Here is a 22,406-nt window from a genome sequence, read left to right as displayed (position 1 = left end):
TATCCTGCTGCATCTTTTGAAATGTCCTGGATGAGTTGTCGCTGAGCCCTTAAGAATTTTGCTCACTGATGCACTCACTTGCTCACTTGCTCACTCACTCGCTCACTCATTCACTTATTCACTTGCTCAGTTGCTCACTTACTCTCTTGCTCACTCATTCAGACAGACACTCGTTCATTCACTAGCTCACTCACTCAATCACTCACTCAATTATACACTCACTCACACTTACTTGTTTAGTCATTCTCAGTATCTAACTTAGTTGACTCATTTAATCATTCACTCACTCACAAATATACCTCAGTTATTCACTCACTCAAACTCACTTAATTATTCACCTACTTACTCACTCACTCACCCACTCACTCACTCACTGGTAATTTAGAGCAGCCAATCCACCTACACCAACATCTTTGGAGTCTGGAAGCAATACTCACCTACACTTACTTGTTTAGTCCTTCACAAGCTCACTCACCCACTCACTCTTGTAATTTAGAGCAGCCAATCCACCCACCAGCCTGTCTGAATGCAATAATAAAACCTTGGTTCTTGGGACACTTGTTCTCTGTAGCACCCACACTACCAGCTGTAATACCAATACTCACCTACACTTACTTGTTTAGTCCTTCACTCACTCACTCACTCACTCACTCACTCACTAACACTTAGTGGTAATTTAGAGTCTGGAAGCAATAGTAAAACCTTGGTTCCTGGGACACTTGTTCTCTGTGGCACCCACACTACCAGCTGTAATACCAATACTCACCTACACCTACTTGTTTAGTCCTTCACTCACTCACTCACTCACTCACTCACTCACTCACTCACTAACACTTAGTGGTAATTTAGAGTCTGGAAGCAATAGTAAAACCTTGGTTCCTGGGACACTTGTTCTCTGTGGCACCCACACTACCAGCTGTAATACCACTCTATCTCTGACTTGATAATCAAGTGAATTTATATACAGTATGTAAAAAGTCATTACTTAACTACAACCTAGAAAAGATAAAAATGAGGAGAGTCTGTGTACCCTCAGCTGCTCGGAGGCACCGTGATTGGCGTGGATCCTCTGAGCCACTCCCCTGTTTTCCATAGCGATGCGCTCCAGGAAGTCGAAATCCACGTCGAATCCGATGCCGAGCGAGTAGAGAGAGAACTCCTCCCGCATGACGCGTTTCACGTTCTTCTGGATGCTGCTGAGCTTTATCTCTCCTACAGGAGGTGAGGTGAACCAGTGAGGAACCGAACTAAATGTTCAGGAACAGAACTAAATCTCACATCGTTTAGGGTGTGTGAGGGTCACTCACCCACTGTGGGGTCTCCGTCAGACACTAGGATGATCATGGAAACCGAGCGCTGGTCAATCAGGCCCTGATTAAGAGCTTTTAGAAGCATCTGCACGGCCTTCATAAGAGCTTCGTTGATGTTAGTTCCTGAGGTCAAAGACAAAGTGGAGCAGGTCGGAAAGACAAAACACATGATGTGTTCCAACAATATTTTGTTAATAGTTTTTTTCCCTGATTTAGTCATTTCCAAGTCCCCACTGCAATTCCTGTGCTGCATGCACCACAAGTGAGACCAGTGACCACTATATTTTCCTTTATCCTTTCTACTGCTTCAGACGTCCACACTGCTGACTAACACACGCCCCCTCCGATATGTGTGGAGTAGCCGACCACTTCTTTTTACCTGCATGTGGCGGGTTCATATAGAGATCTGTATCGTGCACTGTCTGTATCGAGTCATGTCCCATTCTCTCCATTATCCCCAATCACTCACTAATTTACCTCAATTATTCACTAACTTATTTCAAACTAGTCAAACTAGTCATCCCCTCCGGCAATCCATCCCAATGGACGAGCCTGACCTGCCGGTAGCAGAGCTCAGATTTGAACTCATGTGGAATAACCATCAGATCCAGTGTTACAGCTCCACATGTATCTGTGTTTATCTGGATTTTCCTCCCTGTTTAACTTTTAAACTTGTGTTACAGCTCGAGCTTCTGAGAAATTGTGAGAATCAGCTTTTCAGAAAGTCTAAAACACTTATTTTTAAAAAAAGCTTAACGTGGGCCGCTCAGGTGGCGCCGCGGTAAAAGTACGCTAGCACACCAGAGTTGGGGTTTCGAATAAATCGTATCGAATCTCAGCTCTGCCTTCCAACTTGGCTGGGCGGCTGCATGAACAACGATTGGCTGTTGTTCAGGGTTAGAGGGTAAAAAAGTCGGATCATAGGTCCTCATAACTGGTGCAACTGCGGCCCCTGCTGGCTGACTGATGGCGCCTGCACAGGACTGAGGAATAATGCTGATGGGGGTGTGACCCTCCGTACACAGTGCCCGTCAGCGTATGAACTCGACTCGTGCAGGTGAAAAATGCAGTCTGTACTGACTGTACGTGCCGGAGGGGGCATATGTCAGTTGAGAGGCGTCCTCAGTCAGCGGTGAAGGGTCGAATCAGTATAGAGGACGCAATCAGGGGAATTGGACACGACTAGATTAGGGAAGAAAAATAGAAAAAAAATAAAATTAAAAAAATTAAAAAAAAAGCTTAACGTGGTTTAGTGTAGTAAAAGAAGGAGACAGGAGCACTAAACTTCTCTTCATTATTACTGCTCATAAGTTCCTCCACTAATCACATTCCTCACTCGCTGTTTTACTACAATAAGTCACGTTAAGCTTTTCTAATGGTCAGGGATCCCCCAGCAGCAGAAGACAAATTGACTACGCTAAATTGGGAGAAAACTGGGCTTTTTTTTTATTGATTTTTAACTGTTTTTAATTGTATTTCAGTGTTATTATATTATATATTATATATATTTTATTATATTATATTTTCAGTGTATAAGAGTCAAAAACAACCTCATTATTTTACAATAGACTAAAATATAAGCAGTTCTACGGGACCATGGACGCATTAACAGGTTTCCTAAACATCCTTACGGGAAAAAATACCTTGAAACTCAACGTCTTTAAAACTGACATCAAGTTCTAAGTGACCACTGTACTTAATTTACTTGGGCACTTTTGCCACCTCTGCCAACTGCCTGTCCCCTCGCTGGTCGAGAAGGACATGTTCTTCCAACAAACGTTCCAGCACCTCAACTAAAAACAGGAGTCATTACTGCATCTAAATGTTACTCTCACTCTCTTACCACCGCTGGGTTTGATGTTGCGGATGTATTTCTTGGCCTCGTCCACGTTTATGGAGGATCCAGGAACCAGTTCTTCATTCCAGCAGCGAACGTTATGATTGAAGTCAATGATGCTAAAAGAGTCGTCTACGGTCAGGTCATCCAGGATGGTCTGCATGGCTTCTACTGTCTGTGAAAAAAAAGTAGAGAGTAATGAAATGATGAATGACCAGCTGAAGAAGGTCAGCATAGTTCCACTTCTTTTTAACATTTATATTATGGGTGCTGCACAACCCCATGAGTCTCTGGGACCTGGATTTATTCTTGCCTCTGATCACTGTCTGTGTGGAGCTTTGCATGTTCTCCAGTAGTCTCTTTGAAGCATGCAAAAGGTGGATTGGCTGTTTTAAAACTGCCTCTTGGTGTGAACGTGTAAGTGTGTGATGCCCTAAATACACTGGTGTGTTTTATGGATTGTCCTGTGCTCACTGCAACCCTGATCAGGACAAAAGAGTTCGGAAAAGGCAGTTTAATACCATGATGGCACAGTGGCACAGTGGGTAGCATTATCGCCTCACAGCAAGAAGGGCCAGGGTTTGATGGAGTTTGCATGTTCTCCCCCTCCGGGTGCTCTGGTTTCCCACAAGTCCAAAGACATGTAGTCAGGCTAAGTGGAGCTACTGGAAATTGGCCCATGTGTGTGTGAATGTGTGTGTCTGTAATGTGGACTGGCGATCTGTCCAGGGTGTTTCCTACCTTTCACCCAATGAATCAGACCCAATAAATTGGACCCAAACAGAAAATAAATAAATCAATGTTTACAGCAAGACAAAACCAGAGAAAACTGGACCAGTGACCTCACTTCACTGTGACTAACATGAAAAACTAAACTCAATTCCAAAGAATAAAGTAGTGACACAAACTAGAAGGTCATTTTTTTTATCAGTAAAAAGCAGTCTAGAAAAACAGTTCTTACCATGATTAACGACAACACAAAGGTCATTACCCCCTTCCCCCCCAAAAAAGAACACCCCCCCTTCCAAAGATGAAAACAACCAAAGTTCGTCCTTAATCAGAAGGAACAAGACCACAGGATGTTTTGCATTGCACTTATAAGTGCAGTTTGCGCTCCAGCCACCAGAGGGTGCTGCTTTAAAAATGAATAAAAGTTCGCCGTGTGCTGTAGTTTGAAAGCAGTGATGTTCGTTTACCTGCTTCATCTTCAGGCCCCACATGCTGCCACTCACATCAATCACGAACACAATGTTTTTGGAAAGTGGAGAAAGGTCGGATGGTGCGAAGAAGTTAATAAAATGTCCATCAGACACCTGAAAGGGAAAGAACATAGAAAAAGCATTGTATTACTTACAGAAAACTGCAGCTTTAATGCAACTATATAATAATAATAATAATATAGGGCAGATGGGACATCTTGTCATGTATACATCTACATGTGTACAGTACAATTAAGTAGTTTTTTTTTTTTTTACATATTCCAGCTTGTTTGGAAGCTCGGGTCAGAGTTCAGGGTTACTTATTGTATGGTGTCCCTAAAGCAAAGAGGGTTAAGAGCCTTGCAATGATTGCACCTACAAGGATATCACTGTCACTGATTGATTTAAAGACTATACAGACCTACAGATGGACATCACTAGCTTTTATTTATTTAAGGGGACCCCTCCTAATGTAATAATGTGCAGCCAATCAGAAATGGCCGCTCAGATTCGGCAATTCATGCCAGTATTGGAGGTGAAAGAGAAACAATTCATGACCATCACTGGTCCAGGGTGTGTTTTATAGATTATCCTGTGCTCACTGCAACCCTGATCAGGACAAAAGAGTTTGTTAAAAATAAATAGAAGTTCTCTCTGGTAAAAGAAAATATTGTTGCCTCACAGCAAGAAGGGTCTGGGTTTGATTCGCCATCCTTTCTGTGTGGAGTTTGCATGTTCTCCCATATACCTCACATATACCAGCTTGTTTGTAAGCTGGGGTCAGAGCTCAGGGTCAGTCATTGTATTGCTTAAGGACCTTGCTTAAGATGCCAGTATTGGAGGTGAAAGAGAAACAATTCATGACCATCACTGGTCCAGGGTGTGTTTTATAGATTATCCTGTGCTCACTGCAACCCTGATCAGGACAAAAGAGTTTGTTAAAAATAAATAGAAGTTCTCTCTGGTAAAAGAAAACATTGTTGCCTCACAGCAAGAAGGGTCTTGGTTTGATTCGCCATCGAGTTTGCATGTTCTCCCATATACCTCACATATACCAGCTTGTTTGTAAGGTGGGGTCAGAACTCAGGGTCAGTCATTGTATGGCTTAAGGACCTTGCTCAAGGGCCCAACAATGATTGCAAGGCAAAGCCAGGATTTAAACCCTCAACCTTCCAGTTGTTAACCCACAGTTCTACCAACGAGGCTATCACTGTCACTGATTAATTTCAAGACTATACAGACCTACAGATGGACATCACCAGCTTTTATTTATTTAAGGGAACCCCTCCTAATGTAATAATGTGCAGCCAATCAGAAATGGCTATTCAGATTTGCCAGTTCATGTCAGTACTGGAGGTGACAGAGAAACAATTCATGACCGTTACTGATCTAAGCAGCATGTTGTTTTGGGGTTAATAATCCAGTTTACAGGAAAGCTGGTAGCTTTAGGAGGTCCCTACTAGTTACATCACAAACAAATCCATTACAATTAGTGTTGTTTTTTATGTTTACTAATGCTAGTGGAATTTATAGAGCATAGTGTTACCACCTATCATTAAAAAAGTTGGTGGCCCTCCCTTGCCAGCGTGAGAATAACTGGTGCAATCATACTTCTTTTTTTATTTTATTGATGCGTTTTCTCCCAATTTAGTGTAGTCAGTTTGACTTTTGCTGCTGGTGGCTCCCTGATTGCAGTTGAGGTGGGTATATTGCTGCGCAGCCCTTACCCGGAACCTTTTTACACCCATGCATTCTGCACAGGTGCTTCTCTATCTGCCAATCAGACAGACAGCATTTGAAGACCCCACCCACATAGTCTAGTCATCCCGCCCTAACAGAAATGTGTCTGCTGCAGGCACTGACAATTATGCCCGCTAGATGGCACCCAGCTGACCAGTGGCAATGCAAAGTTTCAAACAGAGGAGTTCAGAATCTCGGAGCTGGTGTGCTAGTGGAACATCCCGCTGCGCCACCTGGGTGCTCAATCATACTTCTATATTTAATAACGTAAAATAGTTTGATATGAATATAGTGTGTGCACAAGTGTAGAAATGCATACTTGGAGCTCTCCAGCAGTGTTTTCTCTCTCCACATCGTACTCGACAGTGAAGACTCCGTCCACAGCACTCTGGGTACAGTTCGGACACTTTCGCTGTATCTCCAGACTGGGTTTGAAGACCACATGAGCCTTCTCTCCAGTATGTGTGATCTTAGTCAAGCCTTCAAACTGTTCTCCTAGTGTGTTAGGAGCCCTCACAAACTTCACTCCTTTAGGCTCAAATATATACACGTCCACCTGATAAAAACACAGAGACGCTTATTCACACATTAAACCCATACATAATAAAGTATGTAAAAAATGAAGGTGTCGGAATACTTTCTGAATCCACTGTATGTGTATATGTAGGAGTATGTATGAGTATGCATGAGTATGTGAGAGGAACCTGCAGGTTTGGGACGAGGCGTCCTGGCTGTATGTGCAGAGTGTGGGTGTAGAAACCCAATTTCCTCTGCATCATCTCCTGATAGTGCAGCTCGAACTCCACCTTACTGCCCGGAGGTACATGAACTTCAGTCTTAAATGTCTCCATCGCCTGAGAGTTCGTCCTGGAGAGGGGAGATATGAATGTATGGATGATGGAGAACATGAACATCAATGTCAGGATGAATGTATAGATTGGATGGCTGGTGTGATGGATGGCTGGTTAAATAGATAAATGAATGGACAGGTAGACAGTTTGATGGACAATGAAGTGTTGAATGAATAGATGCATGAATAGATACACGATATGGCCAAAAGTATTGAGACATCCACTAATTATTGAGTTCAGATGTTTCAGCCACACCCACTGTTAAGAGATGTTTCATATCAGTGACATAGAAATCGTATGCTTTTAAGTTTAGGGAATGTTTTTTTTTTTATCCTTCATCTTGAGTCATCAGGATTTCAGTGCACAAAGAAATTCTATAAATACTTTTTTGATGAGTTTGGTGTAGAGAGACTTCAGTGACCTGCACAAAGAGCTGATTGACTACTGGGATTCAGTACCCAACCTTAAAAATGCTGTTTTGACTTAAAAAGCACACTTTAAAATATTTTGGAAAGCATTTTCAGTAAAAAAGAAGGCTTCTTGCCACAAATTGTCCACAGTTTTGGAATTGAATGTCCAAAAAGGCCTATGGTCAGGTGTCCACATATTTTTGTCCATATAATGTAAACAGACTGAAGTACTGAAGTACTGGTAGAAAGAACATATGATGGCAGAAAAGACGCATGTTCAATGTGTAACTAGATGGATAACAGTGGGCAGAGGGATGAAACAGAAATAACTAGATGATTTTAGATGGATGCCAAAGTGTGGGGGAATGATCAGAGAAATAGATGGAAGTACAGACGGATTTATGGATGATTTACTGTTTTGAAGGATGGATAAATAGATAAATGGGTGAATGAATAGGTTGGTATATGATACATTGCAGAGTGACCAGGGAAGTGGGTTGAAATAGGGTTGAATAAGTAAAATGATGACAGATTGGACAGAAAGGTGGATGAATTGATGGATGAATTGATGAATGGATGGAAAGATGAATAGCTGGCTATAAAACAGATTGTTCAGAATAATGGGTTTAGGGATAGATGGGTGACAATGGACAAATATGTGAATTTATGGATGATTTTTGATTGATGGCAAAAATTACAGATGCATGGACTGATGTGGGTGGATCAGTGGCAGCTGCTGGTCTTTCAAAGAGGGGAAGCTCATTGTCGGCTTACATCATAAAATTTGTCAATTTATTTATACATAAATTCTGCCCTCCGTTCCTTTTACAAGAAAATGGCTACAAAAAATCCTATCGTACCAAGTAGACGTCTTTTCCAGGGACTTGACCAGTGTCCTGAAACAAATACTATGAGTGTGTTTTATTTACACAATGAACAATGGAAATGGTCAAGTAATTTCACCAAGCAAATACCAAGAAATGGGTCGCAAAATCTGCGATGGGACTAAAGCTCCCAGTGATTAAGTGATGGTGTAGAGATCAAAATAGCTGTCAATCAAAACGGGATTCAGCCTTTTGACTGATCCTCCAATCATCTTGCAGAAGCTCCGCGTCCAGACCCGCCCACAGCTCCATTCACCCCCAGAGACGCTCAGCGTCTGGGGGCGGGACAAAATCGGAGGATGAATTGAATTATGAATATATGAATAGATCTATGTATCAATAAATCTTTATCTGGCCCAATGGCTGAACTACTAGACAGATGAACAGGTCAGTGGATCATAAAATGGATGGATGGATTGGTGGGTGGAAGGGTGGATGAATGAATGGATGGATGGATTGGTGGGTGTAAGGGTGGATGGCTGGATGGATTGGTGCGTGAAAGGGTGGAAGGGTGGATGGATGAATGGATGGATTGGTGGGTGGAAGGGTGGATGGATGAATGGATGGATGGATTGGTGGGTGGAAGGGTGGATGGATGAATGGATGGATTGGTGGGTGGAAGGGTGGATGGATGAATGGATGGATTGGTGGGTGGAAGGGTGGATGGATGAATGGATGGATGGATTGGTGGGTGGAAGGGTGGATGGATGAATGGATGGATTGGTGGGTGGAAGGGTGGATGGATGAATGGATGGATTGGTAGGTGGAAGGGTGGATGGATGAATGGATGGATGGATTGGTGGGTGGAAGGGTGGATGGATGAATGGATGGATGGATTGGTGGGTGGAAGGGTGGATGGCTGGATGGATTGGTGGGTGAAAGGGTGGAAGGGTGGATGGATGAATGGATGGATTGGTGGGTGGAAGGGTGGATGAATGAATGGATGGATGGATTGGTGGGTGGAAGGGTGGATGGCTGGATGGATTGGTGGGTGAAAGGGTGGAAGGGTGGATGGATGAATGGATGGATTGGTGGGTGGAAGGGTGGATGGATGAATGGATGGATTGGTGGGTGGAAGGGTGGATGGATGAATGGATGGATGGATTGGTGGGTGGAAGGGTGGATGGATGAATGGATGGATTGGTGGGTGGAAGGGTGGATGGATGAATTGGTGGGTGGAAGGGTGGATGGATGAATGGATGGATGGATTGGTGGGTGGAAGGGTGGATGGATGAATGGATGGATTGGTGGGTGGAAGGGTGGATGGATGAATGGATGGATTGGTGGGTGGAAGGGTGGATGGATGAATGGATGGATGGATTGGTGGGTGGAAGGGTGGATGGATGAACTGGTGGGTGGAAGGGTGGATAACTGGATTGGTGGGTGGAAGGGTGGATGGATGAATTGGTGGGTGGAAGGGTGGATGGATGAATGGATGGATTGGTGGGTGGAAGGGTGGATGGATGAATGGATGGATTGGTGGGTGGAAGGGTGGATGGATGAATGGATGGATTGGTGGGTGGAAGGGTGGATGGATGAATGGATGGATTGATTGGTGGGTGGAAGGGTGGATGGCTGGATGGATTGGTGGGTGAAAGGGTGGAAGGGTGGATGGATGAATGGATGGATTGGTGGGTGGAAGGGTGGATGAATGAATGGATGGATGGATTGGTGGGTGGAAGGGTGGATGGCTGGATGGATTGGTGGGTGAAAGGGTGGAAGGGTGGATGGATGAATGGATGGATTGGTGGGTGGAAGGGTGGATGAATGAATGGATGGATGGATTGGTGGGTGGAAGGGTCGATGGCTGGATGGATTGGTGGGTGAAAGGGTGGAAGGGTGGATGGATGAATGGATGGATTGGTGGGTGGAAGGGTGGATGGATGAATGGATGGATTGGTGGGTGGAAGGGTGGATGGATGAATGGATGGATGGATTGGTGGGTGGAAGGGTGGATGGATGAATGGATGGATTGGTGGGTGGAAGGGTGGATGGATGAATTGGTGGATTGGTGGGTGGAAGGGTGGATGGATGAATGGATGGATGGATTGGTGGGTGGAAGGGTGGATGGATGAATGGATGGATTGGTGGGTGGAAGGGTGGATGGATGAATGGATGGATTGGTGGGTGGAAGGGTGGATGGATGAATGGATGGATGGATTGGTGGGTGGAAGGGTGGATGGATGGATTGGTGGGTGGAAGGGTGGATGGATGAATTGGTGGGTGGAAGGGTGGATGGATGAATGGATGGATTGGTGGGTGGAAGGGTGGATGGATGAATGGATGGATGGATTGGTGGGTGGAAGGGTGGATGGATGAATGGATGGATTGGTGGGTGGAAGGGTGGATGGATGAATGGATGGATTGGTAGGTGGAAGGGTGGATGGATGAATGGATGGATGGATTGGTGGGTGGAAGGGTGGATGGATGAATTGGTGGGTGGAAGGGTGGATGGATGGATTGGTGGGTGGAAAGGTGGATGGATGAATTGGTGGGTGGAAGGGTGGATGGATGGATTGGTGGGTGGAAGGGTGGATGGATGAATTGGTGGGTGGAAGGGTGGATGGATGGATTGGTGGGTGGAAGGGTGGATGGATGAATTGGCGGGTGGAAGGGTGGATGGATGGATGGGTGAATGATACAGATTGCAAGAATGGTTTACAGATTGGACTAATAGATTGATGGAAACAACATGGATGGTGTCAGTGATTCACACCTGCCACAGCCATCTTCACTTCCCACCTGTTTTCAGTCCCCAGAGTTTTAGCTTTGTTTTTTTGTACCTGTTGTCAGTACTGATGATTATCTTGATTTGCTGCTGCTGTATTGTGTTTGTAACTGCCTTGTTTCTCCCTACATAATCCACTTGTGTTTGCAGACTGGTTTAAGCTATCAGATTGCTAATTGTGGACGGATGGATGAGGATGTGGAAGGATAAGGTGTGTGGTGCATTGCATCACTTACAGTATTGTTCTGTATACAAGACTGCAGCTTTAATGCAACTATATAATAATAATAATAATAATAATAATAATAATAATAATAATAATAATAATAATAATAATAATAATAATAATGTCATATATACATATACATGTGTACAGTATAATACAATGTACAGGGTAATACCTGACAATGCCGGCAGCTTTCCCACGGGCTTTCGCCTGAGCATACAGGTTACGAGCAACAGTTTTCTCCTTCACTGAGCCGACAAACATGATCCCATTCACATTCCTAATCACAAGTATACAGACAAAAAGAATGGTTTAATGGTTTAGCGTGTAAGGACGGCGTTAGGTTTCGGGTCTGGTTGTTACTTTGCATGTATTATTATATATGTTTATTTATTACAGTGTTGACTGAGTGTTCGTACATGGTGAAGTTGCTGATGAAGGCTCGTTTGGGGATCTGAACGTTGAAGCCGATGCTCTGTGAGTTGGGGCCGGAGTTCACCACTGAGCTCCTCACGGTGGTGTACGTGAACCGCGATGTGATCCTGCTCTCCACTTTATAGCTCTTAACTGTGATATCATGTCCACGAATGGCCTACAAAAACAAACCCACGATCATTATAACCATACAATGCTTATGCTTGGATGAATGAATGAAAGGATGGATGGATGGACTAATAGCTGGGTATAAAATAGGTTGTACAGTGGCCACAACAATGTTAGTTAATGAAAATGAAGTGAAATAGATCCTTTACTAGCTTTCTTACTGTCATTATTTAAGTAAGTGTTAAGTCACTGATGACAGATGCCGACTGTATTGATTATAAGTGTCTGGATCAAGGCCTTTGATTAATTAATCTATATTTTGTAAATGCTAATGTTTTATATTTATGGTGCAGCAGATTATCAGGGATCTTTAGCTTTTAAAAACTGAATATGTAAATTTGAATTGTGTTCTAATAGTAAAATTAATTGGAATGGAGCTTCATTTGTACTCATTACAGAGATTCTTTATAAGGATATAATTCTCCCAAATTTGAAACAATTACGTTATGCTTCCTCTCCACTGGAGCTGACCCCTGCCCCGATTGAGGAGAGCGAGACTGCCACACGCCCCCTCCGACACGTGCGCAGTAGCCGACTGCATCTTTTCAGCTGCACAAGGTGAGTTCATAGGCGATCAGCTTTGTGCACTGAGAGCCACACCCTGATCAGCATTATTCCTCGACTCTGTGCAGACACCATCAATCAGCCAGCAGAGGTCGTAATTCGCTCAGTCATGAGGAGTCCCTATCCGGCTTACCCTACCCTATGAACAACAGCCAATCGTTGTTCATGTAGCCGCCCAGCCCAGCCGGATGGCAGTGCTGAGATTCAATATGATGTATTCGAAATCCCAGCTCTGGTGTGCTAACGTGTTTTATTGCTGCGCCACCTGAGAGGCAAATTTGAAACAATTTTGAATACATTATTGTTAATACAACTTAATTATGAGTTGAAGTATTACATTATTTTTAATTTTATTGTAAAATTACACTACATTATGTGCAAAATCATTACATTATTGGCTTGTGGTTATGTGTCCACATACTTTAGGCCATATAGTGTATATTTTCTTACTTAGGTAAGCAACTGAGGGAATGACTTCAAATGTAATGGTCCTGAGAGGCAGATCAGAAACCTTCAGAGAACAAAGTCTGATTGGCTTAAAGCATCTCACCCCCAACCTAGGTTTGAAATCTCTGAGGTGATTGTTAAGTGATTATTAACTTTAAGCCCTAAGGTCACTAACTTTCACTAAAACCCTGAAAATAAGAAGAGTTAATCAGTGAAGTACTGTTAATTCCAAAAAGCTGTACATTTGGTTCCTATTTAATGTAAAAAACAACTCAACAAATAACTGCAGCTATAGAGCAGAAGTCAATAACCGCAGTGACTGTCTGGCTCTGCAAACACACTCATTGATTTGTGGGTAAGTACAGAGAGTCATTCATAGAAAAGAGTTCAAACAACAAAATAAGCCGTACCTCAAAGTCCTCCTCCTCCTCACTGATCAATACATTCCTCTGTAAAGCAAGAAAAACACCAGGGTTCAGACTTCTAGCACTCTCACAGATTCTTACTAAATAAATAGGTATTAAATAGATATAATAAATAGTATTATATAGCCACAATTCAATTCCTACTCACAGAAAACAGCTTAAGTAATATGATTACATAGACTTAAAGGGGACGTGATTGTCACAGAAGTATTTCGACTGCAATCATATCTGTTTACTTTCTGTTACTGAATTATTTGAACAAAATCCAGTAGCCTCTACTTTATTGTACACCTATTGTTGGCTATCATTGGGATAACATTTTACTTGTCCCTCAGAGTAGAGCTGGCAGTTTAAATATCTCTTTTTAACATGTTTATATTAGTACTATGTAGCCACAATTCAGTTTCAATGTTTGATATAATGCTACTACAAGAGTAGGGTCCAAACATTTCTATCACTTAAAACAACAAATTGCTAGTCTGCCATTTCATATCCACATAAAAACACCTGAAGTAATACGCATACACAGACTTTTAGGGGACGTGAATGTAGAAGTATTTCGACTGCAATTATATTTGTTTACTTTCTGTTACTGAATTATTTAATCAAAATCCAGTAGCCTTTACTTCATGGTACACCTTTATTGTCGGCAATTGTTGTATAACATCTAACAGTCCATCAGAATACAACTGGCTTGGTTTTCTTTGGCAAATAGATTTACTGTCCTGATACTTTGTGCTATATACAAGAAGAGAATTGTTCGTACAAACTGCTTGACGCCTCAAGACTTCTAAATGAACTATTTTCAGTTCATTAAATAGATATAATAAATTCATTAAACTCTCCTGCACCACCAAATGATACTCTAAGGCAGGGGTAGGCAAACTTTTTGGCTCAAGGGCCACACTGGGTTTTATAATTTGACAGACGGGCTGGGTCAGTAGCAGATGGGGGGTGAACTAATATAAGTGATCAGTCAAAGATTAAAATGTCTGTGTGTATAGATGCTAGACTCGACTTTAACACAGGTCGGTGGTGTTTGCAGTGCGCTATCTAGTGGAATCAACTGAAATGCATGGTATTGAAGAAAAAAGGCTGAATGAATGCAGTTTTTAGGACAATTTTGTAAATACTCAACGGCTGAATCAAACAGCCATCAAACAACGGGCCATATGTGGCCAGCGAGCCGTAGTTTGCCCACCATTGCTCTAAGAGGGTTGTGTGTATATTTCTGACCCAGCAAATTCTGCCAAAGTTTAAGAACCCATAATAAGTTTTTCTTTAGATTTAGAAATAATCATTCAATTGCTGATAAAGAACAGTTGCAGCAATGATTAAAATCCTAACACTGCCGTGATCTACATGTTCCTAACAAAGTGCATGTAAACTTTAGTTCTCCTGGACGTTGTGTTCAATAATATAATTTGGTCAAAGAACAAACAAAAAAGAACAAACACTACACAGCTATTACAGTCATTTTGTCATTTAGTGGTTATCTGCAATACATTATGACTTCAACCTTGTGGCAACAGTTTGGGGATGTTTCAGCATAAATGTGCCTCTGTACATATTCCGAGTCTATATGGTCCTTAACGTTTATAGAGAGAAACAAGTTTTGACAGATTAGATGTGGAGGAACTCCAAGCCCTGATTTCAGTGTAGACATCAGACATCAGGGTCTGACCTGACAAAATGTTTATTTTGGACTGAATTCCTACAGGCATGCTCCAAAAATCTTGGAAAGCCTTTCCAGAAAACAGAGGGGACAACTTAGTTATATAACCAGTAGATTTCAAATGGGATTTCTGACCAGCTTATGGGCAGGTATCCACATACTTGTATATATACATTTTACATTTACATTTTTAGCATTTTTCAGACGCTTTTGTCCAAAGCGACTTACAGTACTGTGACAGTATACTGTTCAAGCAATTGAGGGTTAAGGGCCTTGCCCAAGGGCCAACAGTGGCAACCTGGCAGTAGTGGGGCTGGAACAAGCAACCTTACCAATACTTGTCCAATACCTTAACCACTAGGCTACAACTGCCCTATATACGTATGGTGCTAAGGGTTCAAATCTGTTTTCCAGTTGAACTAAACCTGCTGCAATCCTCCCTGACCAGAATAAAGAGGTTGATGGCAAAAAAGAAAAAGGGCGGCAGTTGCTCAGTGGTTAGTAGTCAGACTATTAATAAGAAGGCTGCCAGTTCAAGCCTCACCACCACCAAGTTGCCATTGTTGGAGCCTTGAGCAAAGCCCTTAAACCTCGATTGCTTAAACTGTAATCAGTAATCCAAAGCAACTTACAGTACTGTGACAGTATATTGTCTAAGCAATTAAGGATTAAGGGCCTTGCCCAAGAGCCCAACAGTGGCAACCTGGCAGTAGTGGGGCTTAAACAAGCAACCTTTCCAATACTAGTCCAATACTTTAACCACTAGGCTACAACTGCCCTACATACGTATGGCGCCAAGGGTTCAACTCTGACTGGGTGCCTTGCACCCAGTGTTTTCCAGTTAAACTAAGCCTGCTGCAATCCTCCCTGACCAGAATAAAGAGGTTGATGGCAAAAAAGAAAAAGAGCAGTAGTAGCTCAGTGGTTAGTGGTCAGACTAGTAATCAGAAGGCTGCCAGTTCAAGTCCCACCACCACCACCAAGTTGCCACTGTTGGGCCCTTGAGCAAAGCACTTAAACCTCGATTGCTTGAATAATAACTGTAAGTCGCTTTGGATGAAGGTGTTTGCTAAATGTCATAAATAAATTTAAAAAATACACACACACGCACACACACACACACACACACACACACACACACACACACACACACACACACACACACACACACACACATCCAACCCCAAATAGAAATAGAAATCCCTCCAAACATTTTTGGAATGTGTATATGGACAAATGTACGTATTAACACATGAAATGAAGTTGACTGGACCAAACTTAAAACATTTTGGGTTCAGACTGTCTGCAAATAAATAAAAGTCGAAGTAAATGTAAGAAACAGTGCATTTTTATGTGCATTTTTCATACTGTCCCAACTTTTTCTGATCTGCGGTTGTATTTTCCTGTTTCTACAAACCTACTAGACTTGGTAAATAACTGTTTATATTATATTATATATTATATTAGAATTGTTCAAGCTGTGTTCCCCTGCTTTACACTGTAGAATTGTATTTTCCCTATCCAAGTGGCTATATAAATAAAAAAGTTCTGCAAACTTGAGAACTCACCCTGTATCTGAGACTATCATGGTGACGATCGTCGTGATCCGACTAGCAAAACAAGAATAAAAAAAACAAAGCAAGACATGTAAACGTTCATCATCATGAACTAAAGACATAAATACAATCTGTGCTCATCTTACCATTTCAGTGTCCCACTCGCCATCGATAATAAACTCGAAGGCCGAGCTCTGTGAGAGAACAAAGGAAGCCAGCAGCAGTACCGTCAGCTTCATGGCGGCTGAACAGAAGTGAAATCCGTCCAGAGAAAAGCGCACTCACAACTCACGACCTCAGTCAGTCGGTCACTCAGTCAGATTCAGAATGTCAGTGAGTACATTTCAGCCCTCTGATCCACATCAATATTTGTCCTGTTGCACATCACCCAGAAAAGAGAGGAGGGAACCTTTGAAACTTGACCTATGGAGTGCAAACAGTGAGCATGATGAAAAGTGAGGCCCCTGCTACTGACATGCAGTCTAGATAACACTGATGTATTAAATAATGATAGAATCCTGTGTATTTCGTACCTGTACTGGTTTTATACCAAAACACTCAGTGGGAAAGCCTGCAAGTCCACTGCTGGGGAATCAAGGCTCGAGTCTCAGCAGTGCTATCAGCTGGCCGGGCATTTATATGGACACGATTGGCTTATCTCTGAGGGGGGGGGTTTGGCCCCAAATTTGATTCAGAAATAGGACAGTTGTGTCAGGTAGGGCATCCGGGTGCCAAGGCTGTGCCAAGATCCACTGTGGCAACCCCTGTATATGGGAGCAGCCAAACATGTTTTATTTTAATACCAAACTTAATGAGACCCAAGTCACACCCCCGCCCTTCCTATATTTTACCCAATCTGATAAAATTTTATTGTACCTGTGTATAGTGACAGTAAATATTCTACTCTATTCTACTGTATTCTATTCTACTCCATTCTATTCTATTCTATTGTATTCTTCTCTGTTCTACTGTATTCTATTCTACTGTATTCTATTCTACTGTATTCTACTCTACTCTATTCTATTTTATTCTATTCTACTCTATTCTATTCTACTGTATTCTATTCTATTCTATTCTACTGTATTCTATTCTACTCTATTCTATTCTACTGTATTCTATTCTACTCTATTGTATTCTACTCTATTGTATTCTACTCTGTTCTACTCTATTCTACTCTACTCTATTATATTCTACTCTATTCTATTCTACTGTATTCTATTCTACTCTATTATATTCTACTCTATTATATTTTATTCTATTCTACTGTAATCTATTCTATTCTATTCTATTCTATTCTACTCTATTCTACTGTATTCTATTCTACTCTATTCTACTGTATTCTATTCTACTGTATTCTATTCTACTCTACTCTATTCTATTCTACTCTATTCTATTCTACTCTATTCTATTCTACTCTACTGTATTCTATTCTACTCTACTCTGTTCTACTCTATTATATTCTACTCTATTCTATTCTACTGTATTCTATTCTACTCTACTCTATTCTATTGTATTCTATTCTACTCTATTCTATTCTACTCTATTATATTGTAATACCAAACTTAATGAGACCCAAGTCACACCCCCGCCCTACCTATATTTTACCCAATCTGATAAAATTTTATTGTACCTGTGTATAGTGACAGTAAATATTCTATTCTACTGTATTCTATTCTACTGTATTCTATTCTACTGTATTCTATTCTACTCTATTATATTTTATTCTATTCTACTGTAATCTATTCTACTGTGTTCTATTCTACTGTATTCTACTTTACTCTATTCTATTTTATTCTATTCTACTCTATTCTATTCTACTGTATTCTATTCTACTCTATTCTACTGTATTCTATTCTACTGTATTCTTTTCTACTGTATTCTATTCTACTGTATTCTATTCTATTCTATTCTACTCTATTATATTCTACTCTACTGTATTCTATTCTACTCTACTCTGTTCTACTCTATTATATTCTACTCTATTCTATTCTACTGTATTCTATTCTACTCTATTCAATTCTATTGTATTCTATTCTACTCTATTATATTCTACTCTATTATATTCTACTCTACTGCATTCTATTCTACTCTACTCTGTTCTACTTTATTATATTCTACTCTATTCTACTCTACTGTATTCTATTCTACTCTATTCTATTCTAATTAGGGCTGGCACCAATCCGATACTCTGTATCGGTATCAGTCCGATATTGGAAAGAAAAAAACGTGTAATCCGAACCGATACTGTTGCTTAATGTAAATAACACTTAATGTAAATAATACTTAATGTAAACAACACTTAATGTAAATAATATTTAATGTAAATAACACTTAATGTAAATAACACTTAATGTAAACAACACTTAATGTAAATAATACTTAATGTAAATAACACTTAATGTAAACAACACTTAATGTAAATAATATTTAATGTAAATAACACTTAATGTAAATAACATTTAATGTAAATAATACTTAATGTAAATAACACTTAATGTAAACAACACTTAATGTAAATAACACTTGATGTAAACAACACAATGTAAATAATATTTAATGTAAATAACACTTAATGTAAATAATACTTAATGTAAATAACACTTAATGTAAACAACACTTAATGTAAATAATATTTAATGTAAATAAGGCCATTGTTTGTGTGTAAAGCAAATAACACATGAAGATACGTTCCAACAGAGTGTTGTAAAATAATTCAATGTTCAAACATTCGAGTGGGGTTTGACAAGAACGCTACTTTAATGTCACAAACGCTCAGTGCAAACACAGAACAACATAGCACAGCCGGAGACCATCATTTTCTAATCTCTTCCCTACACACTCGCTCCCTATACCACAGCATTGTACACTTAACATTCTTAAAGGGCCAGACAATATATATGTAATTCACATTACATGACAAGTGTTGTTTATTGCCACTCACGCTTGATGACATCATTAACATGTGCCACCAATCTACAACTCATCCGCAGCAGCCATTCAGAAATTAAAACACACTGATCTACTACAACGAATTACTATCATTGGTAAGTAGTATTGTTATTGTATAATTTTATATATTGTATAACTTTACCGCCCCTGACGGTTCGTGAAATTATATCTTATATGAAACCAGTCCGTGGTGCTAACGGACAGCGGAGGTCACAGTTTTTACAGTGGCAAGGAAACCAGTTTGACCTCCACTCCCTCAGGCATGGCCAATTGTGGTGGTGGGCTGCACAGTAGACCGCTGCGCCACCTAGTGCCCAAACTGAATGGTTCCAAATTTAAATATTAGACTAAATGGACAAAAGTATGTGAACACCCCTCTAAATGATTGAGATTATGTGTTTCAGCAACACCTATTGCTAACTTGTGTTGGTGAGCTGGCAACTAACAACACCCATTTATTTGGAATGGAATATCTAACAAAAAAAGAACAACCCTTTGGTTCTAACAGAGTTTCAGCAGAATTGTATTCTTGGACTGTTGTCTACTTAAACTAGAGTAAGGTAATGTTTACTATGAAAGCACTTCTGTAAGTCGCTCTGGATAAGAGCGTCTGCTAAACTCTGAAAATATAAATATAAATGTAACAAGCATCATGTGGCAGGCATTAGATTCTTAATGTTTTAAATAAATGGTTTTATATTTACAAACTACAATACTTTTCTTAGTTAATATTCAATAAAATGAACACATCACTGATTCTTCTTTTTACTACATTTTACAAAACATCTCAACTATTAGTTTTAAAATGCCACCTGGACTTTCATTAAAGAAGCAAATAAGCACTGTGCTACAACAGCCAAATAAACCTTCGCGTCCTCAGTGTAGCCAAATAAGCTACGCCTCATGCCACTGGATCTGTTTTCTAAGCTTCACTTCATTAGAAAGGTGTTTACATAAAGCAAATACAAGACCTATTTTCAGTAAAGTTCAGATGTTTTGTAAAATGCAATACAGTGGTACCTTGTAAGGAGAGAAATTTGTACCCTTAAACTCGACGTTTGTGCGACTGCCGTTTTGTTCAGCGCTCGGCTTGAGCGGCACGGTAAAATGCCATCAAAGTGTGAATATGAGACAAATCTGTGTGGAATAAGCATCAGATCCAGTCTGAAAGCTACACATGTATCTGTGTTTATCTGGATTTTCCTCCCTGTTTCACTTTTAAACTTGTGTTACAGCTCCAGCTTCTGAGAAATTGTGAGAATCAGAATCAGCTTCTCCCAGAGTCTAAAACGCTTATCGTTAAGAAAAAAAAAGCTTAAAGAGCGACACAGGAGCACTAAACTTATCTTAATTATTACTGCTCATAAATTCTCTCCACTAATGAAATTCCACGCTCGGTGTTTCAGTACAATAAGTCACGTTAAGTTTTGTGCACCGCCACACTCCATAGGAAATAACGGCACAGCAGCGCAAAAGCGGTTTTGTCACTTCTTATGTGAATGTGCTGGTACTGAACGAAATACAGGATTCCAGGATCAAGCATCTCCATGATTAGGAAGCTTAAGAAAACAATACAGAAGTAAAGTTAAAGTGCAGCTTTTATTGTATTTAACTGTTTTAATTGTATTTCAGTGTTTTTTATATTATATTTGTACTATTTTGAGTGTATAAGTGTCAAAAACAACCTCATTATTTTACATTAGCCTAAAATATATGCAGTTCCACAGGATCATGGAACACATTAACAGGTTTCCCAAACATCCTTATGGGAAAACATACTTTGAAACTCAACACCTTTTAAACTTGACACCACTCCCAGAACCAATTGACATTGATTGAATCTGTGATTTGTTAATTTAACTGAAAAATGTACAAAGAAATGACATTAAACATTATGGTCGACCAGTTATAAACAAATATTACATTTAATTCTTGCAACACTCAAAAATGTTGGGGCAAAAATACAATAGAAATATAAAGAATATCTAAGTCATTTAAGTTATTTTAAAACATTCCACAATCAGCAGGTAAGTTGCTAACAGGTGAGGGAATCATGACTGGGCATAGAAGGACGATCCACCAAAGACTCTTGACAGGTCACATGTCAGTCCGTGTACAGTCCATAACATTATCAAAAGATTCAGAGATTCATTACTGTTCACAAAGTGCAAGACATTTCACGGCAGTCAGTAAATAACACTCATAAATTATATGCTAAAATAATGAAAGCTACAATACACAGCACACCCTATCTTAAAATTCTTCCGTGTTTTGACCCCCCCCCCCCTTCCCCCGCCTTGTGTCCACAGAATTAATTGGGAGTTTTCCAAACTCAGTTACCTGAGTTGTGCACTGTAAGCCCGGATAAGTTCAATCTACTTAAAAAATTTGAGGAAACCGCTTGCCTTAAAAAAGTTAAGTAATGTATAATGAAAACTTGAGTTAGCATAACATAAAACATTAAGTTATTACATCTAAAAGGCAAGTTGATTAAACTTTATTTTTTTTGTTATACCAACTGGTTTTCCCAATAATTCTACTTATTATCTTGAGCTCAATGGACAAAAATATTGATTTCTTCTTAGTTTTCATGTTAATTACGTTTTAAATATCAATTAGACATGTTTATAGAAAAACAGACAGAATAATAACATTCTTTTTCTTTATTTCACTTCAGAAGTATTTACTTAAAATGCAACATGTCAAGAAAACATCTTAAAAACTGTACAAGCTGTATATAAAGTTCTGATGAAACACAAACAGCTCTTCACAGTAACCATGAACCTGTACTCAGTTTCACACAGCAAGCTGATTTCTTAACGTTTGGCTGCAGCTCTCTAAAACAAAACAAAAAAAACAAGAAACAGAAGTATTAATATCAACATTAATACCATTCATTTAAGGAATAAAATAAAGCAAGCCAGCACACTCTTTGCTTCGTATGAAGGCTAGCATGCTAGCATGTAGCCTAAACACGAGAAAATAAAGCAGCGCTGTTTGAT

The 22,406-nt window shown here is 40.2% G+C and overlaps 1 protein-coding gene across 1 annotated transcript in view; it reads right to left on the bottom strand.

Moving 5' to 3' along the window:
• Positions 1–16,727, bottom strand: part of itih2 (inter-alpha-trypsin inhibitor heavy chain 2) — a 29,721-nt gene extending 12,994 nt beyond the window's left edge. The window contains exons 1-11 of the mRNA XM_062996731.1: positions 16,602–16,727; positions 16,468–16,509; positions 13,210–13,248; positions 11,605–11,777; positions 11,361–11,465; positions 6,791–6,953; positions 6,406–6,642; positions 4,344–4,460; positions 3,154–3,322; positions 1,308–1,433; positions 1,031–1,212 (exon numbers count right to left, since the gene is read on the bottom strand). Of these exons, the coding sequence (XP_062852801.1) occupies positions 1,031–1,212; positions 1,308–1,433; positions 3,154–3,322; positions 4,344–4,460; positions 6,406–6,642; positions 6,791–6,953; positions 11,361–11,465; positions 11,605–11,777; positions 13,210–13,248; positions 16,468–16,509; positions 16,602–16,694 (1,446 nt within the window). The 5' untranslated portion in view covers positions 16,695–16,727. The remainder of the gene's footprint in view (positions 1–1,030; positions 1,213–1,307; positions 1,434–3,153; positions 3,323–4,343; positions 4,461–6,405; positions 6,643–6,790; positions 6,954–11,360; positions 11,466–11,604; positions 11,778–13,209; positions 13,249–16,467; positions 16,510–16,601) is intronic.
• Between the last annotated feature and the right edge of the window lie 5,679 nt (positions 16,728–22,406).

The sequence above is a fragment of the Trichomycterus rosablanca genome, chromosome 1, assembly GCF_030014385.1.
Source record: "Trichomycterus rosablanca isolate fTriRos1 chromosome 1, fTriRos1.hap1, whole genome shotgun sequence".
NCBI lineage: Eukaryota > Metazoa > Chordata > Actinopteri > Siluriformes > Trichomycteridae > Trichomycterus > Trichomycterus rosablanca.
This window is presented reverse-complemented; position numbering and strand designations above follow the sequence as displayed.